The 13,841-nt window shown below is 40.0% G+C and overlaps 1 protein-coding gene across 1 annotated transcript; it reads right to left on the reverse strand.

Moving 5' to 3' along the window:
* Positions 1-1,340: 1,340 nt before the first annotated feature.
* Positions 1,341-4,098, reverse strand: lmo4 (LIM domain only 4). Its single transcript, XM_036597797.1, has 4 exons — positions 4,076-4,098; positions 2,740-2,934; positions 1,919-2,015; positions 1,341-1,532 (listed from the first exon to the last, which is right to left on the reverse strand). The coding sequence occupies exons 1-4, from the start codon at positions 4,096-4,098 to the stop codon at positions 1,341-1,343; spliced, it is 507 nt and encodes a 168-aa protein (XP_036453690.1).
* Positions 4,099-13,841: the final 9,743 nt, after the last annotated feature.

Genomic DNA, 13,841 nt, shown 5'->3' on the forward strand with positions numbered 1-13,841 from the left:
CAATCACGCTTCTCCGTCTGGCTGTCCGATGGACGAGTCTGGGTTTGGCGGTTGCCGGGAGACGGTACTTATCTGACTGAATTGTGCCAAGTGTAAAGTTTGGTGGAGGGGGGATTATGGTGTGTTTATAAAAGTGGCCGCGATGTGGATGATCAAAGGCGTCCGCTTATAAAAGTGGCCGCGATATGGATGATCAAAGGCGTCCGCTAATAAAAGTGGCCGCGATGTGGATGATCAAAGGCGTCCGCTTATAAAAGAGGCCGCGATGTGGATGATCAAAGGCGTCCGCTTATAAAAGTGGCCACGATGTGGATGATCAAAGGCGTCCGCTTACAAAAGTGGCCGCGATATGGATGATCAAAGGCGTCCGCTAATAAAAGTGGCCGCGATGTGGATGATCAATGGCGTCCGCTAATAAAAGTGGCCGCGATGTGGATGATCAAAGGCGTCCGCTTACAAAAGTGGCCGCGATGTGGATGATCAAAGGCGTCCGCTTACAAAAGTGGCCGCGAAGTGGATGATCAAAGGCGTCCGCTTATAAAAGTGGCTGCGATGTGGATGATCAAAGGCGTCCGCTTATAAAAGTGGCCGCGATGTGGATGATCAAAGGCGTCCGCTTACAAAAGTGGCCGCGATGTGGATGATCAAAGGCGTCCGCTTACAAAAGTGGCCGCGAAGTGGATGATCAAACGCGTCCGCTTATAAAAGTCATTCGGAATGCGAAAGAACCGCGAGAGCACTTCGTTCTGAATGCGAAAGAACCGCGAGAGCGCTTCGTTCTGAATGCGAAAGAACCGCGAGAGCGTTTCATTCTGAATGTGAAAGAGCCGCGAGCATGTTTCATTCGGCTGACCTCATTAGAACCATAAAAACGTTTATTTATTATAATAATGTTTAATTATTTGAAAAAAGCAAATATAAAGTTGTTATTGAACCAAACACATTTTTGTGCTTACTTACTTCAAACAGCCAGGAAAAAGAGGTTTTCCTTGATATGAGCCCTTTAATCCTACAGGTAGGCCGCGTGATGGATGCAGTTATACTTGCAGCCAGCAGAGGGAGACATTTTATCATCTCTATAGAAGCCTAATGCCTTTGTAATGAAGAGAACCAGTATAGATGTATTTGTTGATGGGTTTCATACAAATCATTTTTAATTCATTCATTCCACCAGCTGGTATTTTAATAAGCCAGTACCATTACATGTATGATAGACATACTTTTAAATACTAAAATTATTATTCGCAGATTACAGACAGTCTTAAATTAGAGCAAGACCTTAAATTTAAAGACTGAAACTACAAAGAAAACAATCCATTCAAATTAAATCACTGGTTGGTCTATCTATCTATTAAATAATCTCTTTTAACCGTCTGATCGGTTATGCTGTCGTCCTGGGCTGAACTGTGGAGGTTTCTCTTGATGTATTCAGATGCAGCAGGTTTGTCCTGATCACAGAACAGCGCTCCATTCTCACAGTGAAAACGATCCCCCGCCACCAGCTGCTTACAGCAGACAGAGCACACAAAACACTGCAAGAAAGAACACAGCCGTCAGTGGCCACTTTATCAGAAACACCCAACTTCTACTTCCATTAACTGGCCACTTTATTAGAAACACCTACCTTGTACTTCCATTAACTGGCCACTTTATTAGAAACACATACCTTGTATTTTCACTAACTGGCCACTTTATTAGAAACACCTACCTTGCACTTCCATTAACTGGCCGCTTTATTAGAAACACCTATCTTGCGCTTCCACTAACTGGCCACTTTATTAGAAACACCAATCTTGTGCTTCCACTCACTGGCCGCTTTATTAGAAACACCTATCTTGTGCGTCCACTAATGGGTCACTATTTTACAGTAGTGTAAAATGAACAAGTCATTGTAAAGAAATGTCAGGTAAATGCTGACCTTGATGTGGAACATGTAGCTCTTTGCCTTCATCACCATCTCTCCAGGTGGGATGGAGCTTCTGCAGCTTCTACACTCTCCACTCATACCAAACAATCTGCAGCACAGAACACAACCTATATAAATATACTGTACCTAAAATCTTTTTAACTTTTGTCATATACATTTTATATAGATATTCGTACACTGTTATTCCTTAAAGGGCAATTCCACCAACTTTTCAGAATTCCTGCATAATTAAATGGTTAAGATGTAAACAGAGTCGTTCAGAGTGGTTTGGTGTGAAACGCTCTGTTCTAGAGAAACTCACAGAACTGTTCACAGTGGTGGTGATAGGAACCAGACGTCCACCTCTAAAAGCTCCCTCACAGAAAGTTACTACATGAGATGGTTATGAACACACCAACTGATGTCTGAGACACTTCTAAAATAGTAGATTTTTTGCCCAAAACATATATTTTAAATCCATTCATGGGGGAGGGATACGTGTAGGGTAATGAGAGGCAAAATAGTCCCCAAAGAAAACTTATTATTATTATCATCATCATCATTCCATATAAACTCAGAAGACTCGTGTAGGTTCACGGGTGGTTTTGGATAGTAAATAAAATGTCTATATTTGTGTTGTAGTCATGGCGACCCCTGGTTCCTATCACCACCACTGTAAAGACATCGGAACCATTTCACACCAAACCACTCTGAATCTCTCTGTTTACATCTCAAACACTGACTTAGGCAAAAAAATAAAAATAAAAAAATCAGTGGAGCTCCCCTTTAAACTCTAAGGGTCTGTATGTGGGCCCATGTATGTGTGAGGTAACCTGATGTAGTCACTCCTGCAGAGGATCATGCCACTCCTGGTGAAGCAGGACGAGGCGATCTGAGCCAGCGGGATGCAGCAGCTGGAGCACGTGAGGCAGCTGCTGTGCCAGTATCTGTCCAGAGCCAAGAGCAGGAACCGGTCAGAAATCTTCAGTCCACATCCTGCGCACCGCTTCAGCCCGAGAGAGCCTGCGCTGAGGAGAGAGGAGAATCAAACGAAGCATCAAACTGCCGTTCTGAGCAAACACCTTGCACTACTACCATAACTGATTGATCAAATAGTTATCAGCTTCTGCCAGTAAAAACACAACATAACACTCTTGAAAAGACGGTTCTTCAAGGGTTCTTTAGTAAAGACAGTGGATCCATACAGAACCATGAACACTCAAAGAACCATTTGCATGATTAAAGGGTTCTTTGCCTCATGAAATGGTTCTTCAGATTGATGGAGAATGTGTTACAGATGGTTCTATATAGAACCTTTTTGAAAATGGTTCAAATAGTAATTCATAGCAGTTTCTGAATAATTCATAGCAGTTACTGAATAATTCATAGAAGATACTGAAAAATTATAGTAGATATTGAATAATTAATAGCAGTTACTGAATAATTCATAGTAGTTACTGAATAATTCATAGCAGTTACTGAATAATTCATAGAAGTTACTGAATAATTCATAGTAGATACTGAATAATTCATAGAAATTGCTAAATGATAAGTTCTAATAATAAGAATACATAAATGATAAATATACAGTTTTAGAGATTAAACATGTTTCTGAAGACACCTGCACTAAATCACATTGTCATGCATATAACATAAATATATACTTTTAGTTTTTACAATTCTAGTTTATTTAATTGTCTATTGTTGTAGAGACAAAATCTCACATCTCCAAAATGAGAGAAAAAAATCTGTTCGTAACTTTGAGTGGAATTTAATATAACGATGTTCCACATCATTTTGGAGCTTTTAACCGCTCTATTCATTTCACAGTAAAAGGGGCAGCTGGAGTTCCCCTTCTTAAAAAGACAAAGAACCAGGAAGAATCAAAATACAAGGGTTTATTCAAACAACAAAGATAATCAGTGCAGTACTGAATGCCACATTATCCCATATACAAAAAATATTTTTGACATATCTGTAAACTGTAAATTGACATCATATATTTAATCTCTATATGCGAATGCCCTTCAATATATTGACATATATGTGCGTACACTTAAACATTAAAAAATGGCATATATATATATATATATATATATATATATATATATATATATAAATAAATAAATATGTCTGCATATATCTTTCTTCCATATGGGCTGTACTCACCTCCTCTGAAGATTGCCGGTCATCTGAGTGCTGAGGTGGTGTCCAGTTCAGTAGTGGGATGAAAACATGCAGCGCTGAGGTGAAGCCGTCTTCCCGGGAACACACAAATGATCCATAACGGTCAACAATTCAGTTATAACCTGAGCTGCCTGTGACACCTTTGAACACCCTCACTCAGATGATGTCACATCAGCTTCAGCCAATCGGAATTGGAGTCAAAAGGGGTAGTGGTTGAAATCTTCCCTCTGAAATGGAACCCTCAAATAAAAAGAGCATCACTTCATTAACAGCTACCAGCGCTGCTTTGTAGGCGACCCTGCCAGTCTGCAGTGACAGCAGAGGAGGGTAAAGTTCAGCTCCTCACTGTTGGGCTTTAGTTACATTTAGGGCATCATATGCCTTCAAAGAGGGGGGCAATTATTTATTATCGCCCACCACTAATTCTTCAGTGATATGAAGCTGAAGTCAGATATTCACCAGATTATTGTTCTAATTGTCCTGTTCCACCTTAAATGGTGGAATTTTAAGTAGAAATTTAAGGTGGAACGGGAAATTTAGCCAGCTGGCTACAGTGACATCAGCAAACTACTAGCGATTTTTATGCGTGTTATGAAGAAAAGGACCAAAATACATTAAAATGACATTAAACTAAGACAAAACAATGGTTATTGTAAATTTTAACTGAGAAAATTCTCACATTTGTGGGTTTCTTTGGTCTCTTGTTCAGCCGTCTTGCCTGTTTTTCTTTTTTCTCATAACTCTCTGTTTGGAGTCTCTGAAAAACCTCCGTTTGGAGGGTCATGTAGCCCCAACACTTCACCCTCCCCCTCTATCTCAACAAGTACCAGGACACCTGGTACTTGTTGAGATAGAGTGGTAGGGGCGAGGGGTGAAATGGGGTTGGGCCTAAATGTTCTGTTCACAGCCCAGGTTACAGACTCTGAATGACAAACCCACTGTTTTATCCAGTTTCCCCTTAAATACACTCTTATACAGTATTGACTTCTGCTCAGTTAGAAATAAAAGACTATAAAGGTCGTTCTTCAAGGGTTCTGTGGTAAATGGTTCTATATTAGTACTGTAGATGATTCTATATAGAACCTTTTTGAAAAGGGTTCTATATAGCACCAAAAAGGGTTCTTCTATTGTTACAATGTCAAGCTAGTAAGAATAATAAGAAAAGAATCTACAGCACATTCTCCATCAATCTGAAGAACCCTTTCATGATTCAAAGAACCATTTAATCATGCAAAGGGTTCTTTGAGTGTTCATGGTTCTATATACAACCATTTTCTTTACCAAAGAACGCTTGAAGAACCACCTTTTTTAAGTGTGTAGTGAGCATCAGCTAAAACTGGAGAAGTTAATAAGAGTTTATTAAAGATTACTGACAGTATTAAAGACCCCATATTCCACATATTCGAGCTTTGCTTAAAACAGTTCACTGCAAAAAAAAAAATCTTAATTGAAAACGTCTTAAATGTAGTCAGTAAATCTAATATCTCTCATTATGAGACTGTTGTAAGAATATTATAAGATTATTCCACCTGTTTCTGTACATTTTTACTTGTTTTAAGTGATTTTATCTGGTGAAAGTGTCTTATTCCATTGGCAGATTAGTTTACTTGTTTACAGAAATAATGAAGATAATTTTGCTCATTTCAAGAAATAATGATTAAAACAACTAACATGATCTGCCAATGAAATAAGACACTTTTATAAGATAAAACTGCTTAAAAACAAGTAAAAATGTCTAGAAATAAGTTTAATAATCTCACAATATTCTTACAACAGTCTCACAATGAGAAATACTAGATTTATTGACTACATTTAAGATGTTTACACTCACTAAGATACTATTGTTTGCAGTGCAGTACCACCTAAATCACCACATAAGCAAGATTTGAGGTTTGTTAATACCGGTTAGTAATAAAAGCAGTTTAACTGGTTCCTTTCATTATTTATGGTGATGAAATATGTAATATTTGTCATAAATGTCGCCGAAGATGTCTTTCTCCTGCATCCTGATGCTGAAACTCCCAGTGATAAAAGCTGAGAGGAAATAAAATAATGCCTGAACCTCCACCAGGTCCGTCTCCTCCCGCGTTCCGTCTCGTTTTCATTTCATCTCTCCTTCATTACTCCCCTGTAACTGACATGTTCATTAAATATTTAAACGAGGCCTAATTGTCCGTGAAAAGACAGAAAGGGCTCGTCTGAGTGACCTCTTCATTTACTGACAACTCAATCAGCCTTCAGCTCAGAGGGAGAAGCTCCAGAACACACTAAACCGCGGACAACGTCGGCCCTGAGGCCTTTCAGTTCAGCGCTAATTAGAAAAATCATCTCTCTGAAAGAGCCGTCAACATCTGCTCCCATCATGCAGCGCGTCCACGTGCTCAGAGACAGCAGGGAGGCAACAAAGAGCCAAATGAGCAAATGAATTATGGATTGTTTACATTATTAACTGTGACATTACAGTGATCTGATCACATTTCCAAAGACTCCGATATGAACTACAGCCAAACAGCACGAACACTGAGAGAAAGTCTGTTTACGCCTGTTTCTGACCGAATGTTGTTAAAGGTGCAGTGTGTAAGATTTAGGGGGTCTTCTTAGCACTGTAACTATGAATCGTTGTGTTTTCATTAGTGTAGAATGAGCCTTTCATATCTACACTGACTCTAGAGGGCGCCCTTTTTTCCTTCTTTGAATTTTTTTTCCCCCCAATTCAGTCGTATCCAGTTCCACCTACTAGCTCAGGGGTCGCAACCCAAATGTTAAGAGCCATTTTGTCCTTTCAACAAAAATCAAACCACTTTGGGAGCCACAACATTTTATCTCCATTTTACCATCTTGGCTGTAAATATGTCTCAGTATGTGCTGATGTACAAATATTGTATGAAAAATATAAGATAAATGAAAATACAGACTTACTTTGCTCTGCTTTAAGCTTTAGCCCAGCTGTAGCTGCTTTTCTCGCATCTCCAGCAGGAAACTTTTCAGCACAAGTAGAACAGTTTCTTGTAAAATGTCTCTCAACGTTTGACTCTTTTCACGAGGCTGAAGTAAGTTTCTCATTTGCCAGCTTCTTGTTCATATTTTCCCGTTCCACCTTAAATGTGCCTGAGGCACCAGAATGTAACTGCTGCATTATTTAAGGTGGAATGGGAACATTCAAACAAGAAGATGGAGAACGAGAAACTGAATTCAGCTTCACGACTTTGTGTTTCAGTTTCTCGTTGCAGATTAAACGTATCAGGAAACCAGCTGGAGTGATTATAAATGCAAATAAGTCCGTTCGTCTCCAAATTATCAACGTTCGCCTTAAATCTCTCTCTTTGCTGTTTCGTTAGCTACTAGCTAGGCGAGATTGTTGTCTGTGTTGCTATGGTGACCAGCAGTCTGCGCTGATCTTCAGGGTTAAAGGGTGAATTAGCAGTTCTACATTAACTCCAGAGTTTAAGACCATTTATTGTTAAACTGTGTTGAACGATCAGCAGAGCTTTATTTTACTGTAAAGGAGGATTATTTTATTTTTACCTACAAATCTTAGGCCCAGTCCCATTTCTTTTTTTTAACCCCTACCCCTTGTTTTTGAGTGTCACCCTAGTGGTTAAAAACTTGCCCTACGAAATGGGACCCTCAAATAAAAAGAGCATCACTTCATTAACAGCTACCAGCGCTGCTCTGTAGGCGACCCTGCCAGTCTGCAGTGACAGCAGAGGAGGGTGAAGTTCAGCTCCTCACTGCTGGGCTTTAGTTACATTTAGGGCATCATATGACTTCAAAGAGGGGGGCAATTATTTATTATCACCCCCCCTAATTCTTCAGTGATATGAAGCTGAAGTCAGATATTCACCAGCTTCTTGTTCGAATTTTCCCGTTCCACCTTAAATGGTGCAGCAGTTACATTCTGGTGCTTCTGGCGTCAGAACTGCTGGACTATTTAAGGTGGCATGGGAAAGTTAGCTAGCTACCGAGAAATTAGCATGCTATTAGCGATTTTTTTTGTGAGTGTTATGAAGAAAACGACCATAATACACTGAAATGACATTAAACTAAGATAATACAGTGGTTATCATAATTTTTTAACAGAGAAAATTCTCACATTTGTGTGTTTCTTTGGTCTCTTGTTCAGCCGTCTTGCCTGTTTTTCTTCTTTTCTCATAACTCTCTGTTTGGAGTCTCTGAAAATCCTCCGCTTGGAGGGTCACGTAGCCCCAACACCAGAAAGAGCGAGGACGGTTGTGCTCTCTTGGACCCCCGGCCATGGATGGCTGTAGCATCACCAAAGATGGAACTCACAGTTTCCTGATGACAGCATCAGCACTTAGACGGTAGCACCACTCAGGAACCCCCAGCTTTCACGTTTTTATGCTGAAGCAGCAGCTTGAATTTAGTGGCGCTGTAATTCTGGTTGGACATCGAAAGAAGAATCAGTGGTCACTGCTGGTGCTGGCTGACCATTTTTTTTTGTGAAAAAGTTTGAAAACCCAAATTCTGACAAATGGAGGATCAAACGTATTAATTAGCACAACAGGGTTCAGTTGGTCACCACTAGATGGCACTAAATATTACACACTGCACCTTTAAAACTATATATCCCAGTGGTGAAAAAACTTAAAAAGGCCCACATCATTAAAAAAGGGTTAAAGAAAAATGTTAAAGTTTCAAAACATACTGCTCAGTCATCAAAATCAAACCATTTACATATATCCTCCTATTCAGCCTGCAGCTGTTTAGCCCCGCCCACTCACATTAACATTATAATGAGCGTTTCAGGCACAAAACAGGGCAGCCAATCAGAACAGAGCTCATTTACATATATCAGTCTTAAAGGCACAGTAACAAAAACAGCCTTTTTGAATCTAAGGGATAAACAGAGGTTGGAAAATAGTCATTTAGAAGTGAATTATGATTGTTTTTGGGTTGAAAACCACCCACAAGTATCACAAGTGGACCTCAGGTGGAAAAATATATGATAGGTTTGAGAAGGTTTTGACCTAAAATGTATATTTTTAATGACACAGTGGTACATGCAGGGTGTTGTGAGGCAAAATAGTCCCCAAAGAACACTTTGTGACCCCTGGTTTCATGGTGCCTGAAGGGGAGGTCTGCCGATTCTTCTAAATTTCTGCATAACTGAGTGTTTCAGTTGTAAACACAGTGATTCAGAGTCGTTTGGTGTGAAACGGTTCAGAAGTCTTTACAGTGGTGGTGATAGGAACCAGGGGTCACCATGACTACAACACAAATATAGACATTTTATTCGCAATCCGAACCCACACGCGTATGAATTGAAGTATTAATGTGTTTTAGTCCAAAATCTTCTCTACACTGTTAGAAATAAAGGTTCTGTTCAGGTACATTTCTCGTTCATCAAGGTACAAACAGTGTAAATGTTCCCTCAAAGGTACAACAGTGGTTTTAAGGTCTGATTGTGAACCTTAAATAAGTGTTTCCAGGTGAAAAGTTCATATTTGTACCTTTTCATAACCGAATGTTTTAAAACAGAACAGTAAAATAAAAGCCTGGAGACGAGACGGGGTGTGTGGAGTCAGTACAGCTTAGAACATATCATTTCAGTGGATTATGGTTCAGTTATGTTCCCTGACTAAAAGGTACTGAGATGGAGCCTTGAGGGTCCCACCCCAGTAACAAGAGGGGCCCCGCCCCAGAGACAGTTTAGTACCTTTATTTCTAAACTATCGTGTAAACTATCATAAAACAGTGTCTCAGTCATCAGGCAGTGAATTCATAACCATTTCATGTAGTAACTTTCTGTGAGGGAGCTTTTAGAGGTGGACGTCTGGTTCCTATCACCACCACTGTGAACAGTTCTGACTCAGTAAATGGGTGGACTTGCCCTTTAATAAATGAAACCCTGCAGTAGAATAAAAATGCTTTAATGAGGCCTCTTTGAACACATTTGCTACATCACTGATTCATACCGCTGCACTTCTCACTCAAGTCACGTGGCAAACTTCAAAAAAAAAGATAAAATTAGCAATTAAATACAACACGATTTAAACGCCGGTCGCAGTAACAGGTTCTTCTGCATCTCACAAAAAGGCACACGTCCAGAAGAGCAAAGTCCACAGGCCTCTGATTCACACCAGTTATAATAAACAGTCATTTAAACATAGTCATCCAAATGTAGTGAACGTCTTTTACAGCCGCACTTCCAAAGTAAACCACTGAACCGCAATGACAGTTCAAAGAGTTCCTCAAACACAGCAGGTAGAAATGAAACAAAACAATGAAATTATTACTCAGTTGAGTCTGAACCAGTCAGCTTCGCAAACTAGAGGTTTAACACAGACGTTGGGAAACGGTTTCTGCACATGTTTCAGATCATATTTGGCTGAAAATCTATAAAATGACCAATATCATCATCACGGTCATATCTAAACCTCACTGTGTGTGAAGTCTGAAAACACCAGCTGCTCTTTATACTGTGCCAACTTTCAATTGTCCAAAATTGTTATAAAGCTGTAATTACAGTTACAGCCATATGCAAAAGATTTAACACTACTGGCTGATGACACATGTTGCTCATTTTCTAAGCGAAAATAAGAGAACACATCCTCTACAGAGAACCTAAACGTGGAATTTTTCAGTAAAGTTTTCGCAGCATATGTTTTATTTTTCCCCAATATGTTAAATTCAGTAAATAAACAGTAAGTGTGTATTAAAACGTGCAGAAGTGTGTCTCTGTAGAGGATGTGTAATTTATTTAAGCCAACAAAACATGGAATTTTACCAGGGCGCACAAACCTTTGCACACAACCACATATAGTTTCCTCATGTCATTTCGACCCACTCCACAGTGACCAGTGTTCTGACAGGAGTTTCATGCTTGTATATATTCCACAGAGCTGGTTTCCTGGACAGGGATTAAGCTTAGTCTTGGACTAAACAATGTCAGTGACAGTTCACCGTCACAAAATCCCATTTAATCTGGATTTAGGCTTAATCTGGGAGACTGACCCCCAGCATTAGAGATATTCACTCAGCAGTTCAGAAGAATTCTGGGCCAAAATTTGAGTGATGGTGTGGTTCCTGTGATGTATAAGGGACTTTAATGACAGGCCTGTTGGAGCCTCAGTGAGGGTGGGCGACATGGCAGACCTTTAGGGTCTTCTCGATTAATCGGCAGTGATAAGTAGTCAGTTTGTATGGTGATGATGCATCATAGCCCATTCTTACAGTAACAGACAGAACCTGACGGACACAAACATCCATGTGTATTTTTTTACTTGCAGTGTCTATACACACACACACACACACACACACACACACATACGTATGTATACAAAACTTTGTCTGATCCACTCAGACCAGCACAACACACACTAACACACCACCACCACGTCAGTGTCACTGCAGTGCTGAGAATGATCCACCCCCCAAATAGTACCTGCTCTGTGAGGGTCCATGGGGGTCCTGACCACTGAAGAACAGGGTAAAAGGGGGCTAACAAAGTATCAGAGAAACAGATGGACTACAGTCTGTAACTGTAGAACTACAAAGTGACCCTATATAGTAAGTGGAGCTGATAAAATGGACAATGAGTGTAGAAACAAGGAGGTGGTCATAATGTTATGACTGACCGGTGTACATAAGTCTTCATATGACATATTTTCATCTTTTATATATACACTCTTACAAAAGCTGGTTATTCAAGGGTTCTTTACTAAAGAAAATGGTTCTATATAGAACCACGAACACTCACAGAACCCTTTTCAGAGAGGTTTTATATACAATCTGAAAAAAAAGATGGTTCTTCAAGGGTTCTCTAGTGAAGTAAATGGTTCTATATAGAACCATGATCAATCAAAGGACCCTTTGCATGATTAAAGGGTTCTCTGCAATGTGAGGGAGTTCTTCAGATTGACATGTTCCATACAGTTCTGTTTTCAGTTTCTACGGCACCGAAAAGTGTTCTCCTATTGCACGTTACAATACAGGCTCTACAGCACATTCTCAATCATTCAGAAGAACCCTTTCACCATGCAAAGAACCCTATAATCATGCAAAGGGTTCTTTGAGTGGTCATGGTTCTATATAGAACCATTTTCTTTACTAAAGAGTCCTTTAAGTAACCATCTTTTTAGGAGTGTTACATGTAAAAGATGAAAATATATATATTATGCATATTATATATAAAGACTTACATATATGGATGAAGCTATTTTATCTTTTCCCAGTATAGTGTTATTATGATCTTTGAAAGACTCTGCAGAGTTGTTATTGTCCAGTTTAGTCCATTCTTATTGTTTGGCCGCTAATGTTTTTTCAAATAATGATAAATCAATTAATCATCACTGATTACAGCCCTCAGCCCACTGGATGTGCCTCCCTGGATCTACTTAAAGAAGTGGTTTGGGACAAAAAGATTTAATTTACAGTTATCCACTTACCAAAGATGTAGTCAATCAGCTGAGATTAATCTGTGCCCCCCTTAACAAAGACCTGTATGCGGTTTCAGAAGGTCAGAGAAAGTTTTGTGTATGTATTTACAGAAATGATTTGGGTGACTATTGACTTCGTGTTCATTAGTGACATTAGCCTCATTGCTCCAACGCTTAACAAAGGCATCAAAATCTGGAAGCCAAACATGTGTTAGCTGATCGACTAAATCTAGGATGCATGGAAAATTGTGTACACTTGATTTTTCACCCAACCGGTGGTAAGCAGGTGGTAATTACGCAAAATTCAAATTTGCAGTTTCACAACAACAGAGCAAAAAACGCTTCTGAACCTGCTTTTAGTGGAGTGCTTTTAGTACTGACTCTCCACTGTTCTTTAAGTAATGCCAAAACACACAGAGTCAGAAAAGAATGTCATTGACAGTTGATTGTGATGACAGTGTCATATCCCCATATCGCCCATCCTCGACCGCAACCTCAAAAAAAAATAAATAAAATAAACTGAAACTCAATCTTAAAGTCGTACCCTGACGTTAAAACAGGACAGAGAGAGCACTGCGCAGTCCACAGTGGCAGAGAATATCAGCTGTACACAGATCAGGCATAACATTCTGACCACCTCCTTGTTTCTACACTCATTGTCCATTTTATCAGCTCCACTTACTATATAGGAGCACTTTATAGTTCTACAGTTACAGACTGTAGTCCATCTGTTTCTCTGATACTTTGTTAGCCCCCTTTTACCCTGTTCTTCAGTGGTCAGGACCCCCATGGACCCCCACAGAGCAGGTACTATTTGGGTGGTGGATCATTAGTGTGTGTTGTGCTGGTACGAGTGGATCAGACACAGCAGTGCTGCTGGAGTTTTTAAACGCTGTGTCCACTCACTGTCCACTCTATTAGACACTCCTACCTTGTCAGTCCACCTTGTAGATGTAAATTCAGAGACGATAGCTCATCTGCTGCTGCACAGTTTGTGTTGGTCATCCTCTAGTCCTTCATCAGTGGTCACAGGACGCTGCCCACAGGACACTGTTGGCTGGATATTTTTGGTTGGTGGGCTATTCTCAGTCCAGCAGTGACACTGAGGTGTTTAAAAACTCCAGCAGCACTGCTGTGTTTGATCCACTCAGACCAGCGCAACACACACTAACACACCACCACCATGTCAGTGTTACTGCAGTGCTGAGAATGATCCACCACCCAAATAGTACCTGCTCTGTGAGGGTCCATGGGGGTCCTGACCACTGAAGAACAGGGTAAAAGGGGGCTAACACAGTATCAGAGGAACAGATGGACTACAGTCTGTAACTGTAGAACTACAAAGTGCA

Source organism: Colossoma macropomum, unplaced genomic scaffold, assembly GCF_904425465.1.
Source record: "Colossoma macropomum unplaced genomic scaffold, Colossoma_macropomum, whole genome shotgun sequence".
Classification (NCBI taxonomy): domain Eukaryota; kingdom Metazoa; phylum Chordata; class Actinopteri; order Characiformes; family Serrasalmidae; genus Colossoma; species Colossoma macropomum.